Consider the following 26,204-nt stretch of genomic DNA (forward strand, 5'->3'; position numbering starts at 1 on the left):
AGTTTATCCTCTTCCACCCTCCTCCTGTATGCCTCCTCAATGAAATTCTCGAGTTCTCTGACTTCCTCTTCGATGTGTCTCTCACTCATGAAGTCTTCAGCTGTCTTGACTGGGTCCTCCATGGTGTAGAGTTCTTCTAGCTCCTGTATCTTGTCCTCTAGTCGCTTGACTTCCTTCTTCAAGCTTTTCAGCTCCTGGCACCGACCGCATACATATGACTGTCTCCCCGAGGGGAGGTAGTCATACATATGACAGTCCGTGCAGAACACTGGAAAGCTCATCTTCTGGTTCCCCTCTGCTTCCATTGTCGTTCCTGCTTAAAGATAACAGTTAAGATTACGTGTTTCTTCTATGCCTGCTTCCTGCCTTCTTCCTGTGTGTGCAGCCTTTGCTATACCTTACCTTACTTATGCTTATGTGTTTGTTCCTCCTGTGCCTGCTTCCCTCAGTACCTGCTTCCTGTCTTCTTCTTGTGTGTGCTGCCTATTCTTCTTATGTGTGCTGCCGTTGTAATACCTTCTTCTTGTGTGTGCTGCCTTCTTCCTGTGTGTTCTGCCTTTACTCTACCTTCTTCTTGTGTGTGCTACCTGTGTTCTACCTTTGTCAGATTAATACAGCATAGTTAAAATGCAGTTTCAAACATGCTGCTGTAATACCTCAATTAAATACAATTTAATTAAAAAGGAGGTTTAAAAAAACATAACCTGATAAAAATACCATTGTAAACATAGGCATAATAAAAATCAACATTCCTGTTTATCAAATAAATGAGTGTTTAAAATAATTTCCTAAATATAGGGTAGGAATATGTTTTGACAATCAACTGACCTATCCAGGAATGGTACACGTCCTAGCAGCAGTGTTCAGCTGTGTCCCTGATGTAGGCATTTAAATTTTAAAACACACTGGGTATCAACTGTAACATCTAAATGATATCATAGGACATCATCGATCCACACCACTGTCAAGAGGTTGCTATTCTAATAAAGTTCTGTATATATTGTGACTGAGCATAGGGCTTGGTTATAAGTGACCATTCTGTTTTGCACAACTCATATGTCAAACTGAGCAGATGTTTGGAGGTGACGGAGAGTGACGGAGAGTATGGTACTGTATAGTTTAGAAGTCTCAAAGTCATAAAACACTCTTTCTCAAACAAGTGCTTTTATTTGAGCAAAATCTCGCTTTGGCAATAGTTCAAAACAACAACACAAAAACTGGACCTTCTCAGATACTTGGGTCCTAATGCAAAAACAGCTTCAGCTCACTGCACTGATTCAATGCTTTCTTTTTTCCACAAAATAAAAAAAATATTTCTTCTATGCAACCACTTTCTTTTCTCTTTTAACCACACTTTGGTTCTGTCATCATCTCAGTTAGTCCAGACCAGTAATCTCTCGAACGAATGGCAAGCAAACACCTTCATAGCCTTTTGCCATTTTGGAATCTTCATAGTTTAAGCAAACATACTTCCACATTTCATGGAACTTTCACTTTCCCAGGTCATAGGATCAAACCTGATAGCACTATTGAGCATTGCTAGTTTTCACAGCTCAATAGTGTGGAATTCAAAACCACCCCAAATCACTAGATGTAGTAATCCCACCCAATCCTATTCGGGTTTTATTACTACACTTCTGTTTAGGCAGATTCTGTCACATTTGCTTTCTTCTTACAGCTTATCAAAAGATGCACCTTCTGCCTTGCAACTTCACAAACTTAGCATGCAATTACAATCCAGTCCTTTTACTCATTAGAGAGAGCTTTATCCCACAGCTAGTGCTTTAGGGCTTGGTTAGCAGCTTTAATACTTCTCACCTGGAATATACCTTTAACTCATATTGCTTCCTCTTCAGGAAGTAAACTTTCAATCCTTTAACACTTTTAATTAAACTACCATCATACTGTCCATGGGAATATCATCTAAATAGCCTTCATTACAGTCAATAGGCTCTTCATCATTCATTTGCATTATATTATCAGATTACAGATACATACTGTCTTCCTGGTTTTCCAGTTCAGGGTACGCTACCTCTGACTTTGAAGCTTGGCTGTCCTGCTTCCAATTCCCTGCTCCCAAAGCAAATGCGGTTTGCTTCCTGGCTTCTGCTTAGCTGCTTGTTCCAGCCCTGCTCTCCTCTCTCTTGATTAGCCCTGCTAGGGTAGTTAAGGCTAGGGTCAGGGGTGAGCTGCTCCCTGATTGGTCGAAGCTTCCTTAGAGTTGTGAACCTGTTTAAACACGATTGCTGCCTAGTGTTTAATGTCAGCAAACTTAGGTTCACCTTTTACTGTCTTAAAGGAGTCTCCCTGCACTGGCTTTGGCATATTAGGCACCTGCCTAGAAAAAAATAAATAGGCATCTGTCTGGTAGGTTCCTTTCTTAGGAGTCTAGGCTTCGGCACATGTTTAGTATTACCAGGGAATGGTGGCTGCACAGCTATTCTACCATCAGCCTGCTCTTCTGGGTGACTGCTGGTGCTCACAGGGTCTTCCCTGTGACAATAACCACAGCTTCTAGCTGTTTTGTGTTGGTGCTCCTGTTTTTGTTTTTTTTGGGGTGGTTTTTTTTTTTTCAGATTTGTATGCCTGCAGTTTTTCAAGATATGTGCATGTAAAGTCTAATAGATGTTGGCATTGTCATCTCGAAGCAGGGACTTTAGATCATCTTTTGTTTTATTGTCCCTTTATCTTAGCCTTTTGGAATTCAATTTGGGATCAAGTAAATTGTTTATTGGAAAAGCATGTGGCATTATCTTATGATACAATACTATGATACAATACAATGAGGAAAAAGAGCCAAATATCATCAAATAATAATAAACTTTTGTTGATCGTGACAGGAGTCACCATTCAACATATCACAAATAATTGGAAAAATCATAGTAGACTCAGTTATAATTTCTGGTGGAACTCATTGTGTCACATCTATAAAATGGAAAGAACAATAGCTATACAACAAGGGAATTATAATAATTTTAATCAAATTTGGGAGCCATTAACATCTAATTGTAATGAATAGACACCAGTTTCTATTGAAATATACACCGTCTAATGTTGGGAAGGGGGAGGGTTATATATTATTATTTATACTGGGAAAAATAATAGTGGGAATGATGGGAGGGAAGGGAGGGAATTTTATGTATTATAAGATAAATTAGAAAGATTGTCAAGTGATATATTTAATTTTAATGTTTTGATGTTTGTACACTTGATGTAAGATTGAAAGTGAATAAAGATATATATATATATATATATATAGATAGATATATATATAGATATATAGATAAAAAAGATATGTGCATGTACAAAACTGCAGAGTTTAGTTATTTTAGGGTGAATCTAATGGGACTCTGGCAGATTTATGGTTCAGTACACAACATGACTTACATTGCACTGAAAAGAGGAGCTTTACTATTGATTTATGAGAATACTCATCAACTAGTCATTCCTTCCTAATTAGGCCTACAACCTTAAAACTTGAACTGTTTGAGTAGACATGCATGTACTGTGTTGTTTGAATAGAAGCATGAGGATTACCCCCCCCCCAACCCCTTCATCCACCAAGCCTTGCTGAAATAACAGCTTTAATGTATTCTTATTTCTGCAGGTTTCTGTGACAAAGGCCAATAAAGAATTAGGGTTTGCCATTCAAACGTGCTTTATCTCATCTTATTCAAACCCTGATATGATATCCAAGTACACAATTATTGAGAACATCTGTCCTAAGGATGAATCTCTTAAATTTTACAATGTGCAAAAGGCTAACTTTCCAGTACCACATGCACAGACTGATAAAAAACGATTCAGCTTTATTTTTAAGCCTTTGTTCAATACGTCCCTGCTTTTTCTACACTGCGAAGTAACGTTATGCGCTAAGAAGGAGAGAGATACTCAAGGACTACCTAAGGTCAGTGGACATTTTTCTCTTTGTATTTTTTGGGTTTTCTATTGTTGCTTTTTCTCTATTTCATACAATGAAATTTATATGGAAATAACTCTACCAATGTATATCTTAATATATCTGGAAGAGGTTCTGTGAGAGAACTTCCAGAGACAGAGAGATCTTCACTGGTAAGACTTTTCTGGGAAATTGCTTACAAACTTGGAAAAAGGGAAACCTAAAGGTAAATAGGTAAGCTCGGGGACTTTATTTTATTTAAAGAACACTACTTACTTAGCAAAGGAGTTTTAGGCATAGGAAGTCTGAGTCTAGCATTTCAAGAGCCTATTTTAAAATCGCTATAGTATCAGTATAAAGCACAGCTGATAGGCACAGGCAGCTTCAGTTTAGACTTTAATTCCCTCCCACCCACCTCTGGCCTGATCTGATTTATAGGCCCTTGAACCAATTAAAAGGCTAAAAAAATAATTACCATATTTTTCACTCTATAAGACGTACTTCCCCCCCCCCCCAAAAAAAAAAAAAAAGTGGGTGGAAATGTCTGTGCGTCTTATGGAGCGAATATTACCTTTTTAAATCCTGGTGGTCCAGTGGTGTGACGGCAGGATCGAGCTTTCTGCGCTCCTGCTTGGGCCTGCGCCCCTGACTGGATGGCTGGCATCAGTTCTCGTGGTCCAGGGAGGAGGGTTTTAGATTTGTTCAGAACTGGTCAACATTTTGGGGAAGGGGGAGCCTATTCCGCAAAGATGGGCTCTATCTTAACCAGGGTGGATACAGGCTGCTGGCATCAACATTTAAAAGGAGATAGAGCAGCTTTTTAAACTAAAAACTGGGGGAAGGCTGACAATCATTCAAAAGAGCGTGGTTCGGGACAAGGTATCCTTAAAAGATATCTCCATAATAGGGAAGGCAGGGCATTCCGATAGCAAGGTTGCAATAGGGGCCACAGTAGACCAGGTTTCCTTAAATACAGAGCAGACTGATTTTTAAAGATTGCACATTCCATGCCAACTGCTGAGTAAGTTGTAAATAGGAATGACAAACATTGTTTGAAATGTCTGTATGCAAATACCAGAAACTTAAGAAACAAGATGGGAGTGATAGAATAAATTGCACTAAATGAAAAGATAGATATAATAAGTATCTCTGGGACCTGGTGGAAGGAAGATAACCAATGGGACACTGTTATACCAGGATATAAATTATATCGCAGAAATAGGGTGGATCAAATTGGTGGAGGCATAACATTATATGCTAAGAAGTGCCTTGTATCAACTAGACTAAAAATTCTACAGGAACTGAAACACACCTTGGAATCCCTGTGGGTGGAAATTCCATGTGTAAAGGGAAAAAGGACAGCGATAGGAGTTTGCTGCCTAACCAGGATGAACAAACAGTGCTGAAATTTTATTGGTAATTAAGGAAGCTAGCAAATTGGGTAACACAATAATAATGGGTGATTTCAATTACCCAAATAAAAAAAGAGGAAGGAGAATGAATTCACACAACCCTTGCCAAATTCTCCTTGGTTTGAAACATAATGTACAATGAATGAACCACAAACAATGAGTAAATACACTAAAAAATAAGTGGAGAAAAAGACCTCAATAGTCCATGGTAAACACTCTGAACCAAGCTAGAGCATCTTTGTTCTCTTTCATTGGTCTTAAAAAAAAATTTGACTTAAAATTCTAGTCAAACACATTGATGCACACCCAGTTTCAGTCTAAAAAGTTAAATGCAGAATGTCCCAACATGTGCAAACATGCAAAAACGGCCAATGTATTTAATTTGAAAATTTCCACATCAAGTCTGCCATCTCATGTCCCAGTTCACACTGAATCTTCATTCGATGAAGCCGTCTTCTCTCCCTCCTACAGGATACCTGTTTCACACAAACTTATTGCTGCTTCAGGGAACTGAGAGAGAAAAAACAAAAAAATGTTGTCAGTGCAAAGCCATCTGTTTGAGAGCCTGTGTTATTAAGATGGCTTGGGGAAATCTACTGGTTTATCCCTAAGATAAGCAGAATAAAATCTGTTTTTCTCCTTGGGAGGTGGCCAGGTACTTGTGACCTAGTTTGGCTCACAGTTGGAAACATGATACTGAGCTTGGTGGACCTTTGGTCTTTCCCAGTATGGCAATGCTTATGTTCTTACTATAAATTAATAAACATTTATTTTTCTTCCATGGTCCATTTGCAAGTTGCACATCAAAGAAGGCAAGAAAACTGAAAATTCATTCTATGGGAATACTTTTATAAAGTCATTTTTGTGCATATGACAAGCATAAAAAAAATATGGCAGGAGTTTGGTAGAGCATAGGCAAAGTTTGCAAGTACTCAACCTAGATTATGAAATATACTGATATACGCATATACAGGAATAATCTAGGAATGGACATTTACCCCTCCTCTTGAGTAGGTATAAGCATCTATGCCTGCAAGATAAGTGGGATTGCTTATAGTTAAGCTAGTATGAGTGTTTTATATAGTCAGTCCTGTCCTGGAGAGTCCACAGCTATTTGAATTTGTCAGCCAAATTAAAATTACTGGGTGGGTGTTTGCCTTTTGGGGCCTGCAGTTTTGAAAGCAAATATTTTTGCAGATTAAGGAAGAAAAGGATTACAGTATTTGCATTTTCTTAGGAGAGCATTAGGGCCTCTTTTAGTTGAAAAAAATTAGCTACAGCTCAAGAACTGTAGTTATTTTCCCAAGCTGAAAACAAATGCATGCCTCCCTGCATGGAGGTTTTGAAGAATTAAAGGGCCCTAAAGCCAGAATCAGAGGACTCTGAACCCTCTCTCCCAGGAGGACCTGAACACTCTTGTGGTCCAGAAGTTTGGATTAGACCCTACCTCTCCTTTCAAAACCTGCCCCTTCCCATAGAAAAGTGCCAGTTTGCACACATAACCCACTTCTCTTATCATCTTAACCCCCCTCCCCCACCCAGCATCTCAACACGCTCCAGGGGTGATGGAGGCAGGACAAATCTGCACTTGCTCTTGCCCAGTGGCTGTCTCTTCGAACTGCTGCTACTGGTAATCTCATGGGAAGACCTCTGATTTGGGCTGGAGGGCTCTTTAATTCTTCTGCATGAATGGACAAACATTTTTGAAAACACTGCCACATCCTGGAGCAAGCACAGTTTCTGGCTATAGCAATGCCTGGAGATTTTCATGTGAAGTATAGCCAATTATCCCAGGACAAGCAGGCAGCATATTCTTAACGCATGGGTGACGTCACCGACGGAGCCCCGGTACGGACACTTTTAACTAGAAAGTTCTAGTTGGCCACACCGCGCATGCGCGAGTACCTTCCCGCCCGACGGAGGAGAGCGTGGTCCCCAGTTTCTTCGTTTCCGCGGAGCGAAGAAGTCGCATGTGTTTCAACGGCTGTTGAAAAACGTAGTTCTGCCTTCCCGCTCACGTATTTTTTCATTTTTTTCCTTTCGGATCCCTTTATTTTTCTTTTAAAAAAAAAAAAACTCGTCGAGTTTTCTTTATTTTTTCAGGCCGGCCCCAGCGGGGCCTGTTGCCACCATACAGGCCTCCGGTTTTGATTTTGCGGAGGCCGTGTTTCCCTTCATGCCCCCTCAACCGGGCTTTAAGAAGTGCCAGCGGTGTGCACGCCCGATTTCTCTCACCGACCCGCACAATTGGTGCCTACAGTGCTTGGGTCCGGAGCATCGGGCTGACACCTGCACCCGCTGTGCTACTCTTAAAAAAGTACATTAAAAAATAGACAGATCCAGCAAAATATCCTTTTCGGCACCGGATCTGCCATGGAATCTGCCGCGACGTCGACGGCACCGCAAAAGTCGGCACCGACTACTCCGACTCCACCGGATCCTTCTTCGGGGTCGCTGGCCCCAGGTAAGCCGGCTAAGAAGCCTTCCACTTCCCTTGAGCGCCCTCCTGCCACGGTTGCGACACCGGCAACCCCGGCACCGCACCGACCCTGCAAACGCTCCGCTCCGATATCGGTGAGTGCCTCGTCATCGGCCTCCTCATCACCGGAGCGTAGAGCGGCACCTATGGTACCGAAAAAGAAAAAAGCGGTACCGGTGCCCCCCCTGGACGACCGCATTGCGGCCATACTCCAAACACAGTTACAGGAGCAGCTGCAGCAACAACTCCAACAACTGTTGCCGGCGTTGCTGGCACCGCACCTTCCGGTACAGGACCGGCCCGAGCCTCACACCATCCCATCGGTGTCGACCCCCTTGGTACCGCTCAACACTTCCATGCCGGTCCTCTCGGCTGAACCACATCTCTCCCAACCTGTGGTACAAACCCGCTCTGCTACCGACCCTTCTCGGTACCAGGAACGACACCGGTCTTCCTCTCCCGGTACCACCTCCGTACGCTCTGGCAAGTCTCTCTCCAAGACCCGCCATGCCGAGCCCTCCACACCGATGTCCCGCCGTGCGCACCCCGACATCAGGGACCCAGACTTATGGGAAGACTCCCCACACGGTACCGAGGAAGACGCTTCATCGACGGACGAGGAACCCTCGGTGGCTGATACCGTTTCAAAACCTGAACAGTCCTCGTTCACCAAATTCCTCAGGGAGATGTCAGCTGCTCTTTCCATTCCCTTAGAGTCTGACTCTAAAAAGTCACAGGCCTTTCTCGATGCCCTAGACTTTGAGCAACCTCCCAAAGAATTCCTGAAGTTACCCGTACATGACATCCTACGGGAAACTTTTTATAAGAACTGGGAGAACCCCCTCACTGTCCCTGGGGCCCCTCGCAAATTGGATAGCTTGTACCGGGTCATTCCCATCCCAGGGTTTGACAAGCCTCAATTGCCCCATGAATCTCTCCTGGTGGAGTCCACCTTAAAGAAAACTCAGGGCTCCAGTGTCTATGCCTCCACCCCTCCTGGCAGAGAGGGAAAAACTATGGATAAGTTTGGCAAGCGCCTTTTCCAGAATGCAATGCTGGCCAACAGGGCAAATAATTACACCTTTCACTTCTCCTTCTACATGAAGCATCTGGTGCAACAACTCTCCTCCTTACAAAAATACATTCCTGAACGTAAGGTCCCTCTTTTTCAACAACAAATTTCCAGTCTGCTCCAACTCCGGAAATTCATGGTGCGCTCCATTTATGACTCATTTGAGCTGACCTCTCGAGCATCTGCCATGGCTGTTGCCATGCGGCGGCTGGCATGGCTGAGAGTTTCTGACCTCGACATTAACCACCAAGACCGCCTGGCTAACGCACCTTGCATTGGTGATGAACTCTTCGGTGAGTCCCTGGACTCAACAACCCAGAAACTCTCGGCTCACGAGACCAGGTGGGATACTCTGGTAAAACCTAAAAAGAAGACTCCGCCTGCTCGCACCTACAGACAGCAGTCTTCCTACCAACGCAGGTTCTCGGCCAGACCTCTCAACCCGCCTCAACAGCAGCCTCGCCGACCTCGGCAACAGCATCAAACTCAGGCTCGCTCACAATCTCACCAACCTGCCAAGCCTCTACCTCCGTCAAAACCATCTCAGCCCTTTTGACTCTTTTCTCCAGGGCAAAGCCAGTCTCCCACCATCATTGCCTCTTCCTCAGCCTATCGGAGGTCGCCTCCAACTCTTCCTCAGCCTTTGGGAGGTCATCACATCAGACCAATGGGTCCTCAACATCATTCGCCACGGCTACTCTCTCAACTTCCATACTCTTCCACCAGACAATCCTCCCATAGAGTCTGCTTCTCACTCCTCCCAATCCCTCCTCCTCCTGAGGGAGGTCCAATCCCTTCTTCTTCTCAATGCCATCGAAGAGGTACCCTCAGACCAAAGGGGTCAGGGATTCTACTCCCGCTACTTCCTGGTTCCCAAGAAGACAGGAGACCTCCGTCCCATCCTCGATCTCCGGGACCTCAACCAGTGTCTGGTCAAGGAAAAGTTCAGAATGCTCTCCCTTGCAACGCTTTACCCTCTTCTCTCTCAACACGACTGGCTATGTTCCCTAGACCTCAAAGAGGCCTACACTCACATCCCAATCAATCCGACTTCACGTCGCTATCTACGGTTTCAGATACAGCACCATCACTATCAGTACAAAGTGCTACCCTTTGGCCTCGCATCATCACCCAGGGTGTTCACCAAGTGCCTTATTGCGGTGGCGGCGGCCTTCCTCAGGTCTCACGACCTCCAGGTGTTCCCCTACTTGGACGATTGGTTGGTGAAAGCACCTACGTCTCCACTTGTGCTACAAGCCACTCAACACACCATCTCGTTCCTCCATCTCCTGGGGTTCGAGATCAACTACCCCAAGTCGCACCTCCTTCCCACACAGCGACATCAGTTCATTGGCGCACTTATCGACACCACTCTGATGAGGGCGTTTCTCCCCTCCGACCGACAACGGACCCTGCTCCACCTCTGTCGTCAGGTGCTCCTTCATCACGCCATCCCAGCTCGACAGATGATGGTCCTCCTGGGCCACATGGCCTCGACGGTCCATGTGCTTCCTCTGGCGCGACTCCACCTCAGGACACCTCAGTGGACTCTAGCCAACCAATGGTCACAGACTACGGATCCTCTTTCTCATCCCATCTCTGTGACATCATCTCTTCAGCAATCTCTTCAATGGTGGTTGAACTCCTCCAATCTTTCCAGTGGTCTACTCTTTCATCTACCCCCTCACTCCATGATCATAACCACAGATGCCTCCCCCTATGCATGGGGAGCTCACCTGGGAGATCTTCGCACCCAGGGACTCTAGACCCATCAGGAGCGTCAGAATCACATCAATTTCCTGGAACTCAGGGCCATGTTCTATGCGCTCAAGGCCTTCCAGCACCTTCTCTATCCTCAGGTTCTTCTCCTGTGCACAGACAACCAAGTCGCCATGTACTACATAAACAAGCAAGGCGGCACCGGATCTCCCCTCCTCTGTCAGGAGGCCATCCGCATCTGGACCTGGGCCACGGCCCACAGTCTCTTCCTCAGGGCTGTCTATATCCAGGGCGAACAGAACTCCCTGGCCGACAATCTCAGCCGTATCCTTCAACCTCACGAGTGGACTCTGGATCCTCCCACACTCCGCTCCATCGTTGCTCGGTGGGGTACTCCTCAAGTGGATCTCTTTGCAGCTCCTCACAACCATCAGCTGCCCCAGTTCTGTTCCAGACTCTTCTCCCCTCATCGTCTGGCCCCGGATGCATTCCTGTTCAACTGGACGGATCGGTTCCTCTATGACTTTCCTCCACTGCCTCTGCTGTTACGGACGTTATTCAAACTCCGCAGGGACAGAGCCTCCATGATTCTCATCGCCCCTCGGTGGCCTCGCCAACACTGGGTTCTCCCTCCTGCTCCAGCTCAGCTCCAGGGAACCCATTCCTCTTCCTGTGTTTCCTACTCTACTTACACAGCAGCATCAATCTCTACTGCATCCCAATCTGTCTTCGCTCCACCTGACAGCTTGGTTTCTCTCGGGCTGACCTCTCCAGACAATCTGTCTCAGCCTGTCCGTCGTATTTTGGATGCCTCCAGGAAACCGACCACCCTCCAGTGTTACCATCAGAAGTGGACCCGGTTCTCCTCTTGGTGTCTACTACATCACCAAGATCCCACCTCATTGGCGGTGGAAACTGTTCTGGACTATTTGCTCTCTCTGTCCGACGCTGGCCTCAAGTCTACCTCAATCAGAGTCCACCTCAGTGCCATCACTGCGTTTCATGAGCCTATCCTCGGAAAACCTCTCACGGCTCATCCACTGGTTTCCCGGTTCATGAGAGGCCTCTTCAATGTCAAACCACCGCTGAAGCCTCCTCCAGTCGTCTGGGACCTGAATGTGGTTTTATCCGCCCTCATGAAACCTCCTTTTGAGCCTCTTGCCACAAATTCACTCAAATTTCTTACATGGAAGGTGCTTTTCCTCATTGCCATCACCTCTGCCAGGAGGGTTAGTGAGCTGCATGCACTGGTTGCCGACCCACCTTTCACTGTTTTTCACCATGACAAGGTGGTTCTGCGTACCCATCCTAGATTTCTCCCCAAGGTGGTCTCGGACTTCCACCTCAACCAGTCCATTGTATTGCCTGTCTTTTTCCCTAAGCCCCATTCTTATCCTGGGGAACAGGCGTTACACACACTAGACTGTAAGCGTGCCCTTGCATACTACCTTGACCGTACCAGGGCTCACCGCTCGTCCCCTCAGCTCTTTCTGTCCTTCGACCCTAACCATCTAGGTCGTCCTGTCTCTAAACGGACGCTTTCCAACTGGCTTGCTGCCTGCATTGCGTTCTGTTATGCTCGGGCCGGTCTCTCACTGGAAGGTGCTGTCACGGCCCACAGGGTCCGAGCTATGGCTGCTTCTGTGGCTTTCCTCCGCTCCACGCCCATCGAGGAGATCTGCAAGGCTGCCACTTGGTCCTCAGTTCACACGTTCACTACTCACTATTGTCTGGATGCCTTCTCCAGACGGGATGGACACTTCGGCCAATCTGTGTTACAAAATTTATTTTCCTAATGGCCAACCATCCCTCCTCCCTCTCTGTTAGCTTGGAGGTCACCCATGTGTTAAGAATATGCTGCCTGCTTGTCCTGGGATAAAGCACAGTTACTTACCGTAACAGGTGTTATCCAGGGACAGCAGGCAGATATTCTTACGTCCCACCCGCCTCCCCGGGTTGGCTTCTTAGCTGGCTTATCTTAACTGGGGACCACGCTCTCCTCCGTCGGGCGGGAAGGCACTCGCGCATGCGCGGTGCGGCCAACTAGAACTTTCTAGTTAAAAGTGTCCGTACCGGGGCTCCGTCGGTGACGTCACCCATGCGTTAAGAATATCTGCCTGCTGTCCCTGGATAACACCTGTTACGGTAAGTAACTGTGCTTTATGTAAATAAGCTAAGATCTCATTTGCATCTCTTAACTACATTTTGTAGAAATGGATGCTAACTTGTGAACATTTTCACAGCTTAGTACTGTATATAGATACCAATGAGCAATCAAATGAAATAAACAGTGAAAATGAGATAAATCTGAATATGCCCGTCTCTAGATATACAAGTGTATCTCATGCATATTCATTGTGGATGTCCTGAAAATCCAAATAGCTTTGAGTCTCCTGGACAGGATTAGGAAGCCCTAGTTTAATTGGTAAGGAGATTCATATAAAATTCAACTGTAAGCTGAACCCTTTTCCGTGATCAGCATGCATCGTTCAAGCCTTTTATCTTAGTTTTCTTTCCTACAGCAGCAAAGATAGGCATATTGAAACAGCATTCCTAATTGAGCCTGTTCAGTTGTAAAAGGGCTTAGTGTCCTTCAGGTTTAAATCAGAAAATATGCTAAGATAATGTTCACTAAAATGAAACAAAGATAATATGAGGATACCAAGGTCTGTCTAATCAAATGGCTATTCCTATCAATCGAACCTGATAATCTCCTTAAGGAAGAGGCAAGTTATGACATCTAATGATGTTACAATTGGATAAGACAGTAACTTCAGTTAAATGCTTGCACCTTTCACCAGTTTTATTTTCCCCAAGAATCAGTGTTGCAGCAATGTTTGCCCATCACAGGGCAACTGAAGATGCATTTCCTTTGCCTGAGTACTGCAGAGATTGTTTGGGGATTATGATAACACTTGAATCTCTTGTTTCTCTCTTGTAAACTGTCTTGAGCAACAGTGATAAAGGAGCAGCTGTGGACTATTTTGAGGGGTTTGTTTTGGAGGAGTCCCTGACCTCTCTCATGGTTGTTTTCACCCTACAGTGCATTCCTCCTGATGAAGCCTGCACCTCTCTTAATGTTGAAATGATACTGGCTATGATGAGAAACAAGAAGACCTTTACCAAGCCCCTGGCTGTGGTCCCTAATGCAGAGAAAACAACAGGTAGTACATTAGGTTTTGAAAAGCTCTAAACTCATTGTATCGTATTCTCGTCCATAAATTTATAAGCTCCTTAGATTTTATTTTATTTAACTCCTATCCTTTTTTTTTTTTTTTTGGCAGTACATAGTTCAAAGTGAGTTGCACTTAGGTACAGTAGATATTTTTCTAGCCCTGGATAAGGTTACTAGACATCCAGGAAAACCCGGACATGTCCTGTTTTTAGAGGACTGTCCAGGCACCCGGAGGGGCTTTCCAAAACCCGGCAGTTTGTCTAGGCTTTGGAAATCCTGAGCTCGGAGGCCATGTCTGGAAGCCTTTGCGCATGCACAGCTGTCACCATGATGATGTCATACTCATGTGTGTGATGTCATTGCATTGACATCTGCGAATGTGTGAAGGCTTCCAAATGTGGCTTTCAAACTCGGGGAGGTTTGTGTGGGGTGGGACCGAGGGGGGAGGGGGGGCAGAATAGGGTAGGGCCAGGCATCCTCTTATTTTCAAAGAGGAAATTTGGCAACCCTAGCCCTGGAGGGCTTATATTCTGAGGTCAATTATATATCAGCTTGATTTAACCAGACAGGAGATTATTATATATAGGGCTATGGATTAATGGAGATAACTAATACAATTATAGTTAGTTAATTTTTTGCATGAGTAAACATTTTAATCATGATTTTATCTTGGTTCAACACTGCTATACCCTTGTGGGCAGCATCTGCAATGCAAGCAGGCTTCCTCTGCTGGCTCCAAGAGCCTTCCTGCACCCATGGAAAAGAAAGTTGCATCAGAGGAGGTGAGATATGGTTTCAGGAAGGCTCTTGGGCCTTGCACTGCTTGCATTTCAGATGCTGCCCGTGATGTAGGCAAGTATAGCAATTTATTTTATTTTATATTCCGCATAAAAACGAGCCCCCAAATTCTATATAATGTGCCTAAAGTTACGTGCGCACATCGATGTGTGTAGCTCAGTGATTCCCAACCCTGTCCTGGAGGAACACCAGGCCAATCGGGTTTTCAGGCTAGCCCTAATGAATATGCATGAGAGAGATTTGCATATGATGGAAGTGATAGGCATGCAAATTTGCTTCATGCATATTCATTAGGGCTAGCCTGAAAACCCAATTGGCCTGGTGTTCCTCCAGGACAGGGTTGGGAACCACTGGTGTAGCTGATGTACTTGCACAACTTAATTGAATAATAGACTTAGGGCTAGATTCACTAAGCAAACCGATCAGTTTGCGACTCCTTTGCGACCTGATTTCCCTCCGGCCCAATTCACTTACCTCTCTGCTGCCCATACTCTGATCTGCATGTGCAAATGAGGCAAATGGCATACAAAGTAGGCAGAGATGCCATTCACTAACCAAAACCCTGCAATACCGACTGGGCTGGCTGATCACAAACAAGCGACTGCTGAGGACCAGTCGCTCAAGCCCTTTCCGACTGCCCTGCCAGCCCTGATCTTATGTTGCCCCGATCTCCTGCCTGACCCGAACTGCATCCCCTGGCTATAATGAAAGGAGCTGTCTTTTCTCCAGCAGCCCCAACTCTCCCGCTGCCCCGACTCTCCCACTGCCCCGAACGCCTGCCTGCCCCGACTCTCCCACCCTTCCCTGCAGTGCAAGCCCTTGGTTTTAACCCACAGGCTTAAAGCAGCTTAAAACCGCAGGCTCCCAAAAAGTTAAAAAAAGAAAAGAAAAAAAAAATTATCTGCCGGGCCCAGAGGTCCAGCGCATGCGCAGACCGTCTACAGATGATCTGCGCATGCGCTGGGATCGCTATAGAGTGATCCGGGCAGGCAGTTGGGGGCATGATTCCAATCGCTCTCATTTGCGTGAGGGCGATTTCGTGAATCAGCCCCCTGGACATGGATCAGAACCATGCCCTTAGTGAATCTAGCCCTTAATCAGCACTGGTAATTGTCAAGCAACAACTCATAATTGATATTAATTGGACTTAATTGAAAGTTGCCCAGTTTGGTAGGCGCATAGTACAAAGTAGTATGTGCTTTGTCCATTGCGCATAGCTAAACGGGGGAATACATAAGAACATAAGAATTGCCACTGCTGAGTCAGACCAGTGGTCCATCATGCCCAGCAGTCCGCTCACACGGCGGCCCTCTGGTCTAAGACCAGCACCCTAACTGAGACTAGCCCTACCAGCGCACGTTCTTGTTCAACAGAAACTTGTCTAACTTTGTCTTGAATCCTTGGAGGGTGTTTTCCCATATAACAGCCTCTGGAAGAGCGTTCCAGCTTTCTACCACTCTCTGGGTGAAGAAGAACTTCCTTACGTTTGTACGGAATCTATCCCCTTTCAACTTTAGAGAGTGCCCTTTTGTTCTCCCTACCTTGGAGAGGGTGAACAACCTGTCCTTATCTACTAAGTCTATCCCCTTCAGTACCTTGAATGTTTCGATCATGTCCCCTCTCAATCTCCTCTGTTTGAGGGCGTGGGCGTGTCTTCGAATTATGCACATATTTTTGAATTATGTGCCAATGTGTGCACAGCTTAGGCACAGGCATTTAGGCCAAGACAACCCTGGCATAAATAGAGTATGCCTAGAAGTTGGGATGTCTAGCAGTGCCCAGGCAGCACTAAGTGCAATTCTGTTCAGTGTTCATAACTTTTATAGAATCGTACTTGACGCCGCACTAATCTGACCCTAAGTGGACAACAGTAAAAACATACATAAAATAAACACAAAATGACATATCAAAAACATAAAACAAAACTTATAAATCGGTGAGCCAGAAAGTCTCAATGCCAGAGCTGTTGACTCAAGATTACAAATTTTAGGCATGAGATTTAATTACAATTAAAATGTATAATTCCTAATTATTTGCTGGTATGTCAGACACAGCATTAAATGGATATTGTGATGGGCATGCAACTCTGGAAGGGCGTGGCCATGGGAGGAACAAGGGCAGGTCAGGAGCATTTCCAGAAATGAGGTGTGATGTGATCGAATCCCTGCATTTGCACACCTAACGGCCATCATGTCTATTTGATATATGATAGATACAAAGTGCTGCTGAAGATTGACAAGTTGTTTTACAAGCATGATTTTGGTTTGATGTGTAGTGCGAGAATATCGGTTGGGCCCTGGCATTTACATCAGCCTTTGGTAGTCTTAAATATTCACGCCCAAAGTTAAGCGTGAAATGTGCACTAATCTGTAAAGGTCGTTCCATACAGAGCACCCTTTACAAAGTGCTAGCTTAGCACAAATCATCCTAAAATTTCCTTAAATTTGGGCACCATTTATTGAATCTAGACTCTGTTATATTATAGAGAAGGTACCTACCATGTGGTTTCAGGACACCTAAAAGGAGGTGTCTGGTTATAAAATTCCTCCCCCAAAGCCTCAAGAGTTAAATCCAGCATGCTTCTATCATCATCTGACCCATTTTGTAACACATATAGGTTCTGAACATATTTGGCACTTTTTTTTAAATAGTAGTTTATTGAATATCCAAACACAATTTAAAATACAAACAAGCAACACATGCTGTAAACCAGGGGTGCCCACACTTTTTTGACTCACGAGCTACTTTTAAAATGACCAAGTCAAAATGATCTACCAACAATAAAATTTAAAAAAAACACAACGCACACTGTACGCATAGAATTGTTAATTATCATTCCTATTCCGGGGTTTTTTCAAAGAGGTCAAAGCAGATGACTCTATGCACTGTCACCTCAATAACAACCATACAAAAATAGACAAATACCCACCCCCCTCCCTTTTTATTAAACTACAATAGCAGTTTTTAGCGCAGGGAGCTGTGCTGAATGCCCAGCGCTGCTCTCGATGCTCATAGGCTCCCTGCGCTAAAAACCACTATTGCGGTTTAGTAAAAGGGGGCTTTATTGTAAAATATAGACAGCAGATATAAATTCAGACACATTTTGATCACTACATTTAAAATAAAATCATTTTTCCTACCTTGTCTGGTGATTTCATGAGTCTCTGGTTGCACTTTCTTCTTCTGACTGTGCATCCAGTCTTTCTTCCCTTTCAGCCTGTATGCTTCCTCTCCTCCACACCTCATTCCCTCCCCCAACTTTTTCTTCCTCTCTCCCTGTCCTTCCTTTCTTTCTCTCTTCATGCCCCCTTTCTTTTTTTCTGTTTCTCTTCTTTCCTTCTGTTTCCCTGCCTGCCCCCTTTCTTTCTTTCTCCCTGCCCTTCCCCAAGCCACTGCCGCTGCCATCGGGGAACAGGACCCAAACGCCACCAATGGATAACAGACCCCAAAGCTGACGCCAATGCCGCCCCATGCTCTCTCTGCTTCGGGCCGATCAATCTTCCTCTCCCCGACGTCAATTCTGCCGTCGGAGAGGAAGTTCCGCCCAGCCAGGCAGCGATTGGCTGGCCCGAACTTCCTCTCCGACGGCAGAATTGACGTTGGGAAGAGGAAGATTGATCGGCCCGATAGATTGCCAAGGCAAAGGGAGTCCTGGATGATCGACTCACTTTGCCTTGGCGAGCTACTGGTCGATCGCGATCGACCTATTGGGCACCCCTGCTGTAAACAGCCAAGATTTCCAGAGCAACTCTGAGTCAAATGCAGAAGATATTAAGAACCAGCAGAAGAGGGGGGAACAATAACTTCTATTCATTTTAAGAACCTTTTCATGGGGAACTTCCCCCTCTCATCACCTCCCCAAACCTCTCAAAAACAAGCCAGGGACTTATCACACAGTTCCTAAAAGAAGCAAACCCACCACACTTAAACACCCTCAAGAAAACTATGCAGATATAAAAGGCAACCACCATATGTCCTCCCGTTTGGGAAGAGTGCATTTCTTGAGGCATGTTTGGCAATTTACCCCATGAAATTTCATTCACTCTACCACATGTGTGTAGTTGGAGGTATGGAGTACCTCTCTCGCCCACCACCCCCACGTGGTCCAGGATCTAAACCTCTCTCTCCCCTCCTTTCGATCGAGCATCATCCCTTCTTACTGGCAATCTAGCATCTCCCTCGGTATTTCAAACTGCTCTTCCTTTCCCCGGTGTACCTTTTTAAAAAAAATTTCTATGCTTGAAGCGGTAGCCAGCGGCAATGTATAGCTACTGCTCGTGCCTTCCCACAGTCTTCCCCTCTGACACAACTTCCTGTTTCCGCATAGGTGGCTGAGGGAGTGGGGGAGGAAGAATGTGTGTGGAAAGGTGAGCAATAAAAAATGTGTACAGGAGAGGGAGGGGCAAATTGAAGACTACAAGTGGGGATAAAGGGAAACAAAAGGAAAAGGTGGAAATAAAAAAAGAAGAGAGGGAGAAAGCTGCTTTTATGGAACCAATAGACTGGAAGAGACAAGACCATCATGTTAGATACAGGTAAGTAATCTTCACTTGAGTGTTACATATTGCAATCCTGAATGTAATGCTTGTTGAAAGTTAATGTTAAATGCAGATAAACAAATTTCCTTAACTATTCAGTAATTTGATACTGTTAAGGACCATTCTTAGAATGCTTTCCATTGAAAATCCAAAGTTAGAAATCAGGAATCTTGTCAGCCTTAGCTGGGCAACGTGTGCATGCTTCTTAATTCTGCTTTATGGACATGCAGCTGAAGGAAGTAAAGAGCAACTGTTTCTGCTTAACTCTGTGGAGGCACATGTTTAAAGGGGGGGGGGAAAAATACGTCACAGCATTCTTATTTTCCCTCTAGGAATGAAAGAAATTGCACTCAGGAAAACTACAGTAAAATAAAGAGTGTGTGTTTGAATCTGTTGGGTATACTAACAATAGGTTTGTGCAGATGTGCTAATGACAGCATAATGGAGCATTTGGTAACCAAAACTAATTTAGAGATGTTTACAAGCTAGATCATCAGGACTTTTTTTTTTTTTTTTTTTACAAACTTATAATAATAAATTGTTGTTTTACGTGCCTTAGCCCTATAGAAGAATGTGGGTAACCAAACCTGCTCCAAGGTCATTTTCTAGAGCCTGTTCCAAACTATTGTGTGTGTCTCCAGAAATGTCATTGTGCCTGAATATTATACAATAGAAGATTAGTCAAGAGGAGCCACATCCCCATGGAAAGGCATATATGCCACATGTGAAATACACTATCCTTTGTGTACAAAATTTTCCCCATACTGCATATTTTCCAAAGTGTTTTCATGGGCACAAGGTTTACATGTGAAAACTGTACAGTGAATATGCACATATACGACATGGAACTCATAATCGAAAGAGAAAAACGTCCAAAAACTGGCCTAAGTCAGCACTTGTACGAACATTTCCCAAATATGTCCAAGTGCCAATAATAAAAACGGGTTTTGGACGTATTTCTAAACGTATGTAAAACATGGTCTAACACAAAAACCCACCTAAAATCACCAGATAAGCACTGCAAACACATAAAACAGACCCCCACACACTACCCCAGTGATCACTGACCCTCCCCCCACCCCCATAAAAATTTTAATCATAACTTTAAAATTCTGCCTCCAGTCCATCATCACCTGGCCGCCTGGCATAGGAAAGGCTATTCATCCAGCACAGAGGCAGCTTAAGTCGTCTTGGGAGTGGGTTAGGGACCCATGGAGAGGAGGACCCATGCCCATAAGCCCCTGTAATCACTGCATTGATAATGAAACATGTGCACTGCCCTATACATCCCCACAACCCTTTTTTACTGGCATATAAGTGGCTCCTGCAGCCATAAGGGCTATTGGGGTGGTAGATAAGTGGGTCTAGGGGATTCTGGAGGTGTTTTGGGGGGCTCACCGTAACATATAAGGGAGCTGTAGTGAAGAGAAGACATGGCACCCTTTTTGTGAAGTTCACAGCAGTGCCCTGTAAGGTACCCCACTATTTAGGTGTGCAGTCCAGACCCCTCCCACGTCCAACAGGGCTTGTTCTAGGCGTTTTGGACGAAAATGTGGCATAAAGATGGACGATTTAGCGGCTTGGACGATCAGATCGGCAGGACGTATAATTAGACAATTTTCAAAACGGAAAAAAAGTTGGACGTATCTTTTGAAAATGTGTCTTAAGCTGTTTTTTACTTTGGACGACTTACGAGATGGACGTAACCGGACTTAGACGTCCCTTTCAATTAGGCCCCTCCACATGTATATCAAAGCCAAGGTAGCTCAGACCTAGGTAATGGCACATGGCTCTAATTCTAGAAACATGGGGGTCCTTTTACTAAGACCCGCTAGCCGTTTTAGCACGCGCTAACGCATCCATGATATCCTACGGATGCGTAAGCGTTTAGCACATGCTAAAACGGCTAGCACACCTTAGTAAAAGGACCCCATAGTTTCATGTTTTTTTTGTTGTTTGTTTTTTTTTTAATTTACAAGATTTTCAATTTTACAAACATGAATTAACATTTAACACTTGATACAGATCAGGAACATGCAACTAACCAAACAAAACAATAGGAAAAATAAACTCTTATTTAGTCCACAATATGGGAGATCAAGAAAAGAAATTAACTTCAATGAAAATTATCAAATAACTAATACTGGAGTACCGGCAATAGATGACCCAACTTACAGCCGAATGGCAAGTCATATATCATTAGGCATGGTTACCAACCCTTCTTTTGACTCAATAAATTCTAAAAGCTGTTTAGGCTAAAAAAAAAAAGAAAATTCTTATTCTGATAGGAAACATAGCATTTTGCAGGAAACTTAACAAGGAATGTAGCCCCCAGAGCCAGAACCCTTGGCCTCAAGGTCTCTGGGTTTTTTGAAAAAGATCTGGAAAAATTCTAACACTGGAGCCTAAAACTTGGTCATTCATATGACAGAAATACAGACGTAGAACAAACTCCCTGTCACTTTCCAAAGCTAGAGTTACAAGCATGGTAGTTCTATCAGTAACCGCTTCTAAAGAATTTCCCAAAAATGAAGACAAGTTCATGTCCACCTGTTATTTCAAGTTTATGTTATATTTTGATATCCTGCCTATCATTATGTCTAGGTAGTTTACAATAAAAAAAACCCCACAAGGTTAAAACTGAAGGGAGAAAAAATAAAAACAATACATAAGACTAACCCCCTCTTCTATTAAACTGCGCTAGCAGTTTTTAGCGCAGAGAGCCTCGCTGAATGGCCCGCGCTGCTCCCGACGCTCATAGGAACTCTATGAGCGTCTGGAGCAGCACAGGCCATTCAGAGCGGCTCCCCGCACTAGAAACTGCTAGTGCAGTTTTAAAAGAAGAGACCCTAAAATATTCCATTATAAGAGCATAAAGACAGGAGACATAAAGAAGGGGTAGGGAAAAAAAACACAATATTAAAAAAGAAAAGAAAAAGGAATACAGAGGCCTGACGCATTGGGAAAAAGGGGTACGAGTCATGCACTGCACTGTCAATGGCATCCTTAAATAGAAAAGTCTTTAGATTTGTCTTACATATCGATAAGGATGTTTCATTCCTGATATACATGGAAGCGCATTCCATAGTGTCGGAGCAACCACAGAAAAAATTGTCTTGCAGATTGCGTCATAGAATATACGGCGAAGTGAAGGAATTGAAAGGAGAGTTTGCTGAGAAGATCATAGAAACATGACAGCAGATAAAGGCCAAATGGCCCATCCAGTCTGCCCATCCGCAGTAACCATTATCTCATCCTCTCTCTGAGATCCTCCATGCCTATCCCAGGCTTTCTTGGAATCAGACACAATCTCTGACTCCACCACCTCTTCCTGGAGACTGTTCCACGCATCTAGCACCCTTTCTGTAAAAAAAAAAAAAAAAAAGTATTTCCTTAGATTACTCCTTTTTTTTTTTTTTTTTTTTTCCAGTTCAATAATTTTTATTAAGTATTTTAAAGGATACAAGAATCATTTAAAGTACATAGAAACAAAATAAAGCTTTCTGTATATAAAATATATAAATCTATGTTTAACTGTATAGGAGCAAAGGCTCCAATTATTAAAAATGTATGTAAGGGATATATAAGATAAAGATGAGAGAGAGCAGTAAAGGAAAAAGGAAAGAAAAATGAAAGAGAGAAGAGAGGAGAAGAAAAGGATAACAGGAGTGTCTAAGAAGATGAGCGTACATAGGAATCTAAGAATGACCATGGAGATTTGTTGTATTTCAAGTTCATGCAGGTTCGGAATGTAACTCTCTTCTCATATGCATAGGATTCAAATCTATGATACATACTCAGAGAGTTCCACCAAAAGGTATAATCTAGTAGCGAAGGTGATTTCCAATTTTTTAGAATGTGCATGAGAGCAGTCACCAACATGGTATCAATGAGTTTAGGTGGACAATTTGATTACTTAGATTACTCCTAACCTGTCACCTGTTAACTTCATCCTGTGTCCTCTCAATCCAGAGTTTCCTTTCAAATGAAAGAGACTCAACTCATGCGCATTTACGCCACGTAGGTATTTAAACGTCTCTATCATATCTCCCTTTTTCCGCCTTTCCTCCAAACTATACAGATTGAGATCTTTAAGTCTGTTCCCATACGCCTTATGACGAAGACCATGCACCATTTTAGTAGCCTTCTTCTGGACTGACTCCATCCTTTTTATATCTTTTTGAAGGTGCGGCCTCCAGAATTGTACACAATATTCTAAGTGATGTCTCACCAGAGTCTTATACAGGGGCATCAATACCTCCTCCTTCCTACTTACCATACCTCTCCCTATCCACCCTAGCATCCTTCTAGCTTTTGCTGTCACCTTTTCAACCTGTTTGGCTACCTTAAGGTCATCACATACAATCACACCCAATTCCCATTCTTCTGTCGAGTATACTTCTAGATCAGTGGTCTCAAACTCAAACCCCTTGCAGAGCCACATTTTGAATTTGTAGGTATTTGGAGGGCCTCAGAAAAAATAGTTAATGTCTTATTAAAGAAATTACAATTTTTACTGAGGTACAACTCTTTATAGTTTATAAATCTTTCCTTTTGGCCAAGTCTTAATAATAATATTGTAATTTATAGCTAAAGAGACATATGATCAAGAAACTGTTTTATTTTATTTTACTTTTGTGATTATGATAAACATACAGAGGCCTCAAAATAGTACCTGGCGGGCCGCGAGTTTGAGACCACTGTTCTAGATCATCTTTGGAACAGGTGTATTTGTTTGTTTTGGGTGGGGGGAGGTCAATGTTAAAATGGCACATAGGTTCCTGTGCTTATATCCCGGAGAAAACAATAAAGCAGTTGGTTCACAAAAGCCAGACCAGCAGAAAGAGAGCAAGCCTAAAAAATATACAGTATATATATATTCCAAATGAAATTTGTAATTGTAGCAAGAACACATGAGGTTTAAAAATAAATGCCCAACTTGGCCAAGTTTCACCCTACTCAGGGCTTCCTCAGGGGCAAATGGTGACAGATAGGTGTAGATCACAGCTAACGCCAACGTGATTGTAGCAAACTCTCACCCTCAACTTGAAACCTAGGCAATATCTGCACCTGTTAATGTAAAGCAGTGGTTCTCAACCCTGTCCTTGGGACCCCCCAGCCAGTTGGGTTTTCAAGATATCCCTAATGAATATGCATGAGAGAGATTTGCATACCTGTCACTTCCATTATATGCGAATCTCTCTCATGCATATTCATTAGGGATATCTTGAAAACCTGACTGGCTGGGGGGGCCCCAGGACAGGGTTGAGAACCACTGATCTAAAGGTTGTGTTTGCAGTGAAAACAGAATAGAAATTTGCTAAGTTCCTGGACTTAAATAGTCCTTGCATTAACCCCCCCTCCCTTTACTAAGCCACAGTAGGGGCTAAAATTTGTAAAGGAGAGTAAATGGAAGAATGTTGTTGTTATATCAGTCAATCTGCTCTGTAAAATGTATTTGTTTGGCAGAAAATGTCTCTCCTTTCTGTCCACACACACATACAAACTCAGAGATGCTTGAAAACATTTTTTAACGATTAAAAGGCTTTCTTTTTTGTAGCTTTTTAGTTTAATAGGTATTGCTGTCATTTCACAGCACATTAAGTTGAATGCTATTCATTTTTTTGACTCATTTTGATTCATTTTTTTGAAACAGGTTCATCAAATTCAAGACATTTTGATCACCAACCAAGTAAGTTCTTTGTATATAATTTTTTTTTCTAAGGGGGAAATGTGCATTTTTGCTAAGTTCATTCTAATTTTTTGTTGTAAACTGCCTAGAACTGAAAGGCAGAAGAGGAGACTTAGAAGAGACATGATAGAAACTTTCAAGATCATGAAGGGCATAGAGAAGGTAGACAAGGATAGATTCTTCAGACTACGGGGAACCACAAGTACGAGAGGGCACTCGGAGAAACTGGAAGGGGACAGGTTTAGAACCAATGCCAGGAGGTTTTTCTTCACTCAGAGGGTTGTGGACACATGGAATGCGCTCCCGGAGGAGGTGATCGGGCAGAGTACACTAAGGGGATTCAAAGAGGGATTGGATAGATTCCTGAAGGATAGGGGGATTGAGGGGTACAGGGAGAGGTAGATAGGATATAGAAAGAGTATAGATAGAAAAATAAGGGGGCTATAGGGCTAAATCAAGAAAACCTGACAGGTCATGGACCTGATGGGCCACCGCGGGTGCGGACTGCTGGGCGCGATGGACCTCTGGTCTGACCCAGCGGAGGCAACTTCTTATGTTCTTAATGCATGTGTCCAAATTCAGCCCTCAGGGACTACAAAAAGGCCAATTTTTTTAGGATATCTCTAGTTAATATCTGCATGAACTTGGGTAAGGTAGCCTGTATGGTTCACAAAGCGATCTATAGAGAAAACTTGAATGGACTAACTTCTGTTATCGAAGTCCCACACTCCTTCAATTCACAAGTATCGCAACGTTTCAAATTATCCTCCCCATCACCTCAACAAGTTTGGCTTAAGAAAATGTTTGAGGCTACCTTTAAATACCAAGGACCTCTTATCTGGAACAAACTGCCAACATGTCTAACACAACCCACCACTTATCTTGACTTCTGGAAGAAACTGAAGACATACTTCTTCTCTTTATAGCCAACCTCATATCTTTCATCTCTTCTCTAACAACCACAAGATCTTTACTTAAAAATGTAACCTGAAGAACTGGATTCAATTCTTATTGTAAACCTCATAGATTCCTTGTAGAGAATTGTGGAATATAAAATACTGTGGGCAGGATTCACAAAACTGTCTGACCATTTAATGATCGTTGCTAAACCAGTTTGACTAGTTTAGCGACGGACCTAATTTGCCGTTCCGATGTACAAAATGGCCCACCACATTCTTTTCCATGCATTCATACATTCTCCAACCGTGGTATGCAAACGACCTCATTACTATTAAAATGAGGTCATTAATATTAATCTAAGCCATCGGATCAGTGGCCTAATATTGCAATGCCACGATCAGCTCGCTAATATCGACCCGAAAAAACAGACAGGTCTGCCATATTTTTCTTTTTTTTTCCTATGGGCACAGATAATGTATGTGTGTGTAACACATGTGTAAAGAGTGGCCCATAAAAAATTT

The 26,204-nt window shown here is 43.6% G+C and overlaps 1 protein-coding gene across 2 annotated transcripts in view; it reads left to right on the forward strand.

The window, feature by feature from the left end:
- Positions 1-26,204, forward strand: part of TGFBR3 (transforming growth factor beta receptor 3) — a 323,902-nt gene that overhangs the window by 267,698 nt on the left and 30,000 nt on the right. For both annotated transcript variants that reach the window (XM_033916770.1, XM_033916771.1), the window contains 3 exons: positions 3,608-3,907; positions 13,624-13,744; positions 24,748-24,783. In XM_033916770.1, coding sequence (XP_033772661.1) covers positions 3,608-3,907; positions 13,624-13,744; positions 24,748-24,783 — 457 coding nt within the window. The remainder of the gene's footprint in view (positions 1-3,607; positions 3,908-13,623; positions 13,745-24,747; positions 24,784-26,204) is intronic.

Source organism: Geotrypetes seraphini, chromosome 12 (assembly GCF_902459505.1).
Source record: "Geotrypetes seraphini chromosome 12, aGeoSer1.1, whole genome shotgun sequence".
In the NCBI taxonomy this organism is placed as follows: Eukaryota; Metazoa; Chordata; class Amphibia; order Gymnophiona; family Dermophiidae; genus Geotrypetes; species Geotrypetes seraphini.